Genomic DNA, 7,056 nt, shown 5'->3' on the forward strand with positions numbered 1-7,056 from the left:
CGATTCGAAAGAAAAGCCTCGATCCACGAGAGGAGGCGGCCACGAATTCCGAATTCCGATATGATCGAGTTTGGACAGGAGACGTCTATGAGGCACACGGTCGAAAGCTCGAGAGAAGTCAAGGTAAATGACATCCACCGGGTCGCCCTTATCAAGGGACATCGACCAGAAGTTGACACATTGGAGGAGGTTTGTGATGACCGAGCGCCCCGGGAGGAAGCCGTGTTGACAATCAGGTATTATGCCGTGTCCAAGAGAAAATTGTAGAACTTCTTCCAATATAACCCTCTCACAAATCTTCGCTATGACCGGGACTAGGCTGATGGGGCGATAGTTGTCAGAACAACGCTTATCTTCCTTTTTGAAAATTGGCGTAACACGTGCACTCCGCCAAGAGGAGGGAAGGGAGAAAGTCTCGAATGAGCGAGTGAAGATCAGAGAAAGGGGGAGCGCCAGAGAATTGTTACATTCCTTAAGAAGCCTTGCTGAAAATCCGTCAGCACCAGGTGCAGACTGGACATTTAGGCAGAAAGTTTGGCCTTCACGACGGACGGAGAAAAAGTTATGTCTTTGAGCTCAGCTGAAACTCGAATTGAAATAATCGGTGACCACCAAGGTCTCCGGAATGGACTAGTTTAGTGATGTTGATAATACTATATTTGACACGATAGAATTAAAAAATAGAGCAAAACTGATAAATCAGTGAAAAAATTTTGAAAATCCATCAATAAATGACTGAGAAATAGATTATTTAAATTTACGTATTTTAGCGCGGAACGTCTTTGGTCTCTGACGTCACGGCTCTTGCCTGTGATCGCTACACCATAAATTACGTTTAAATACTTAGCCACGCCAAGGCTCTCGCGCCGTTTGTAGTTTTTATGTCACCATAATGGAAGAAGACTTCGTGACAAAGTGACAATTTGCCTAAAATAGATATAGGGGAGACCGGGGCTACAATTAACAGGGGTAAGTATTAACAAGAGAATTTCTCGAGAACTAAACAAGTTAAACCTACACCACGTGGTTCAAAACGCCATCTAGATCACGCCACATGACTCGGCATTGCCCAGTTGTGCTCCACGCGTCCTGCAAGACGCATGTGTACTGTATCAATTTATTACGCAGGTAACGAACATTTTTAACCTTAAAATTATTTGATTTTTACTCAAAATAAACGGCGTTATTTTTATGCTTTTCATCTCTCTAGAAGCCTATTTCATACTTAATAAGGCTGTGTAGCCCAATTGACTAACGTTTCTACAAATATTTTCTTATGTTATTTGAAATCAAAAATATTCCTTTGGGGCTAAACTTAACAAATCACCGGGGTTAGAATTAACGTGTTAAAACCTACCCCAAATTTGAGGGCTAGTATTAACAAGTTTATGGACTGGGTATGATAATTAGATATAAATATTTCTTTCGTTCCATTTTATTACAGAATGAGAACGTATAAACGAAAAACTATTCGAGGAACCAAATCCTTAGAAGTCTACGAGTTGGCTGCAATGGAAGTGATAGAAAGAAATAGAAAGTATAGAGAAGTAGCGAAAGAGTTTGAGCTCTGTCACGTTTCACTCTACAACTTCGTGAAAAAAAAGAAATCGGGTGCACAAGCAGTAGTAGGTTACCAGAAAACCCGCTTAGTCTTCAATGCTGCACAAGAAGAAATTATTGCAGAATATTTGTTGAAGTGCTCCAATATTTATTTCGGATTACTACCCGAAGACGTAAGGCGATTAGCATATCAATGTGCTAAATTTTACGATGTTGATAAGGTACCAGAGTCCTGGCATGTTAACCAGATGGCCGGTAATGATTGGTTCACTAATTTCATGAAGAGAAATCCTAAGTTGGCAATACGAAGCCCTGAAGCCACCAGTTTGAGCAGAGCGACTTCATTTAATAGAACTAACGTTCAAAATTTCTTCGAGAAATACAGAAGCGTACTAGAAAGATACAGCTTCCCACCATCTCGAATTTGGAACGTTGACGAAACAGGTATCTGTCTTCTTTGCTTCATACCAATCTTATGTCAGTTTTTACTTAATACTTTTATAAATATCATAATTTCCTAGGTATCACAACCGTGCAGAAGCCGAAGAAGATTGTTGCTGGCAAAGGCACAAAGCAGGTCGGTGCGGTAACATCTGCTGAAAGAGGTGTACTAGTTACACTTGTAGTAGCAACAAATGCTATTGGCAATGCCATACCTTGTATGTTTGTCTTTCCTCGTATTCGTTACAATGACATATTTGTTAGAAATGGACCACCAGAATGCATAGGAGTTGGTAATCAATCGGGCTGGATGACTCAAAAAGAGTTTGTGAAATTCATTGATCATTTTATTCATCATGTGAAGCCGTCAAAAGAAGACCCTGTCTTACTCTTACTAGACAACCACAGCTCACATGTGAATGTAGAAGTAGTTAACAAAGCCAAGGAAAATAATATAATTCTATTGTCATTCCCACCTCATTGCTCCCATCGCCTACAGCCTCTTGATGTTGGAGTGTATGGTCCACTTAAAAATTATCTAAATAGAGCGCAAACTTCTTGGATGAGTAGTAATCCCGGAAAAACTATGACCATATATGATCTCCCTGGTATTGTTAAAGATGCATTGCCTCTGGCATTGAATCCGAGGAATGTGATAAACGCATTTAGGAAATCTGGTGTCTGGCCACTCAACGACGAAGTCTTCCAAGATTCGGACTTTGCGCCATCATATGTCACGGACCGTCCTGACCCGACGAATCAAGATTTTTCATCGAATTCAATTAATTCTGAACTACTGAACGATATGCCCGATTTGGACAGCTCAACTGTAGTTACTGCGCACGTGTTTAATGGGCCAGTAGCTGGACCATCAGGTTTGCAGAGGGATTCTAATGATTTCTCCATTGAAACTGTAAGACCTCTGCCAAAAGCTTCACCACGAGCTCCATCCAACCGTAAGCGGGCTAAAAAATCTGCCATTCTCACCGATACACCTGAAAAAAATGCGTTGGAAGAAGAACAACACGTTAGAGAACTGAAAAAGAGGAAAATGGAGGAAAGAAAACATAACAAAGAGAATAAGAAAGAAAAAGGAAGAGGTAAAGGAAAGGGGAAGAAAGACGAGAAAATAGAAAAGGCAAAAAAAAGAATATTAAACGAAAGCAATGATTCTGATGAAGCAGATGAATGTTTTTGCATTGTTTGTGGTATGTTGTATAAGGATGATTTATCAGGTGGTGATTGGATACAATGTATCTCTTGTAAAGAATGGGCCCAAGCTGGGTGCATCAAGGGTGATATCACATCATTCCTTTGCTTGAATTGTGATTCAGATGACGATGAGTACGAATAGTTTTTTTTATTTTTAATGTAGTCTATAATACTCAGCTATTTTATAGTTATAGTTTGATAATAAAGTATTATTTCATTGTCATGTTAGTTTTCTTTCATATTAGTTTGAATAACATCATGTTAATAAATGCCCCAGAGCTGTTAGTTTTAGCCCCAACCACGGGGTAAGAATTAACAAATGGTTTTCTCGTCATTAAAATGTCTCTTTAAGACATCATTAATTCAATCTTTTATTTATGTTATTAACATGATGCCTGAACATTTGAAGTATCAATTGACGCAAAAACCAGGTCTAAATGTTGAATAATTTCGGAATTACAAATGAATATGCAATTTTTGTTAATTGTGGCCCCGGCCTCCCCTATTCGCAGTGATGGAGTTTTTTTCTTTAAATCCATCTTATGTCAGTGCTGAAATAAAAGGAATTAAACTTTTCAAGTAAGTATCTACTTTTGAGTTTGCTTCATCATGGTTCAACTTATAACAATGATTTATTTAAAAAACGTTTCATAAACAGTTTGTAGTTGAGTACTGGTTGTTGAAGTCTATCAATGGGAAAACATATTTATGTGAGGAGTAAAAAGTAAAAAGAGAAAAAAGTAATTTATATGTATGTATATAGTAAGTTATTTCAGCCATCGTGTTCGTGTAACGAACAAAACACGACACGAACGGCACAAGTGATTGTACACCAATGAATTCGTAAGCACTCTGCGAATACCAGTCGTCTAGTGTGTGACGTCACGACACTTACACGTACTATGAAATTATTATTCCAAGCGCAACTTCAAAGTCCCATAACTTTTTAATTTCTAGAGATATTTCAATGATTCTTCCACATTTTTGTTTCATTTTACTTAAATTTTTAGAATTAATCCTTAACAAAAAAATGAAAACTAGTCCATTAAAAACTTTAGATTCATGTCTTTGGCCAACATTTATCAAATCTAACAGTGTTAAAAACCAGGGGACTTTAGTAACCACCTAAGATTTTAAGTATCTAAGGTACATAGGTAGGCATTTGGTTGATTTACAGTGTGGAACTTCAGATGATGGTTATAGCACCATCTGAGCATAGACATATAGCTGTCTTTGGTTATAGTTTGCTTAGAAATTTCTATATCATGCACATAAAGCACTAGGACATCCCCAAAACGCACTAGAAAATATTTTCCAAAAAAATCTGAGGTTTTAGAATTTGAAGACATTGGAAAGTTTTGAATTCCTCGATGTCAAGATATGTATATCATCCTCAATATTATCACATCCTATTTTTTTATCTTATCTGAATTTTGTAAGGACATGATCATAATTTTGGGACAAAATTGCAGGTAATATTAATAATCAGATAATCTGGTGCATTCAGAAAAATCGAGTTGAGCAGACTAACAATAAATAATTATCTACCTCTCACCTGCCCTCATCAATGTGTTTATGAATATTCGATGTTAATAAAGCCATTGCATCTTATACTTCTCCAAGAAATCTGACAACTTCTGTTTGATAATAGATTCTATTACTTTAGATAAAAGGAAATGAACATTCATTGATTTCTCTCTTTTTTAACATCAAAATGAAACCCATTTTTGGAAAATCCTTTTTAATCTATTTAGAGCTCCATTATGGTGGTTTCTGTATAATCGTGATTTTTATCATTACGAAGAGGACAAAAAATCAAAATATAGATAACCTGGTATAGTGAATTCGTTTTACTATGAAGAGGATTGAGAAATGAAACAAATAATTCAACATTAAAATGTGAGTAAAAAATGTATTTCAACTGAACATCACAAAATATAACATGGCAATATAATAATGATAGTGTACATATTACCTAGTCAATTTAAAAAACTACATATTATGATCACAATACATTATAGGTACCTATTTAGGTTACTTGGAATAAAATCTAGCGAATTCTTTCACCGCTTTTGATTTCCTCATATAAAATTGTGTTTTGATATTTGTGTATAATATGTACTGAAGAAGTATTCAATTTTTTGATGTATAAGCCTCAAATGATATTTTTCATTTTGATGGTGTAATTATCATATTTGATCAATTCTTATAATACTTATGGAAGATATTGAATCAGTGTCCAAACGAATAAACTATATTATATGAAAGGAATATGAGAAAAAAAATTACCGAATATTTTTTTCATTTCTAACTGACACCAAAGTACTTTGATTTCCAATGAACATAAACATTTACAAGATTCCTTCTAACCTTTAATATCAATTTGAAGGAGATGATTTCATGTTGAAAACTTTCAAAATCGAGCAATATTCGAATTGGTATTTTGGCAGAAATTCTTGAAGTATCCGAAGGTAACATTCAAAGAATGTGATTTCATCTGAAATTACGAAGCTCTCATATAGAAACAATTTTTCTGGTGCAGGACAAAAAAATGTTTCTTTTAGCGTTTCATATTTTCGAGATGAATATTGTTGCGGACTATAGAGTAAGAGCACATTTTATTTCAGTTTTCAAGATGAAATGGCGACTCTTTTCAAGCCCATAAGATGGCGCCACTCTTTGTTTAGGAGGTGTGAAGGTGTATAAAGCAGGGAGCACTGAGATGCCCCTCTGATATGACTTCCATTTCCGCTTATTTTGATCCAGTTGACAATGTGATCCTGTCAAAGCTACATCATGTAAAAAAATTTCTTTCTTGGATTGAAAATGATTAAAAGTCAAGTTTATGACATTTTTCAATTATTTTGTTTTTATACGATACATTATGGAGTTACACAGAAAAAACCAATTACATTACCTTAAAAAAAAAGTGATAAGCAATTCGAAGTTATGGAAATGTTAATAAGAATAAAAAATTGTCCATAATTTTCTCCATTCTTCAATGAACGAAATGTGAATTGACACTATCCATATATCATCAACAGAAATAATATAAAAATACATGTACATATATAGGCAACGACATTGATAAGTATATATTCTCAAAAAGGTTTTTTTGGTATAGGCATTACATTTAATACGGTTTGGGTTTGTGCAGTTTCTATAGAAGGGGTAAGGACAGAGGTTTTACTCGAAAACATGTAGAGTATTTTAAAGCTTTGAGCTGGTTGTCAAACTCTGAATGATTGTGACAATCCATACGACCCTCATTATTTGATAAAAGGAAATATTTTTCATGGGTTCATGGATGGCTATTATTGAAAAGTTTGAAATTAACAACATGTTTAAAGAAAAAATGGTTATTACTCTTATTTTCCCTTTTTCAATTAATTTCATTGCATTTTGAATATGATGAGCATGTTAGAGACAAGTGACAAGAGACAATTTGATTTTCCTCTACTGTTTTGTATTTTATATGGAGCTCATTTACTACGAATGACCACCGCTTATCCTAAATATAATTGCTGGATTTTACCACTTGATGAATTGTTGATTTCTTATTCTCTTTGTGTTATATTAAATATAAATATGTCCTTTATTCCATTATTATTTTATGATCTCCCATTTGCTGCTGCAGAGCTCTAAATCTAAGTAATTTAAAGAAAATTCCTTTCCTGAAGAACAAAAAAGAGCAGAATAGGTCAACTTTAGACTCTCCATTTCTTAGTCGACAATATCGAAAACTAAAACCTTATCAAGAACATCGCAAGGAAAACGATAAGAATGTTAAAAAGCAGTTCCGCCGACAGATATTTTGAAGTTCTGGCAAAATAAATTTCGCCG

The 7,056-nt window shown here is 35.0% G+C and overlaps 1 protein-coding gene across 1 annotated transcript; it reads left to right on the forward strand.

Annotated features, from left to right (window-relative positions):
* The first annotated feature begins 945 nt into the window (after positions 1 to 945).
* LOC123672232 lies at positions 946 to 3,434 on the forward strand. The gene is made up of 3 exons (XM_045606248.1): positions 946 to 1,128; positions 1,445 to 2,004; positions 2,082 to 3,434. The coding sequence occupies exons 1-3, from the start codon at positions 1,055 to 1,057 to the stop codon at positions 3,353 to 3,355; spliced, it is 1,908 nt and encodes a 635-aa protein (XP_045462204.1). The 5' UTR covers positions 946 to 1,054; the 3' UTR covers positions 3,356 to 3,434.
* Positions 3,435 to 7,056: the final 3,622 nt, after the last annotated feature.

The sequence above is a fragment of the Harmonia axyridis genome, chromosome 2, assembly GCF_914767665.1.
Source record: "Harmonia axyridis chromosome 2, icHarAxyr1.1, whole genome shotgun sequence".
NCBI lineage: Eukaryota > Metazoa > Arthropoda > Insecta > Coleoptera > Coccinellidae > Harmonia > Harmonia axyridis.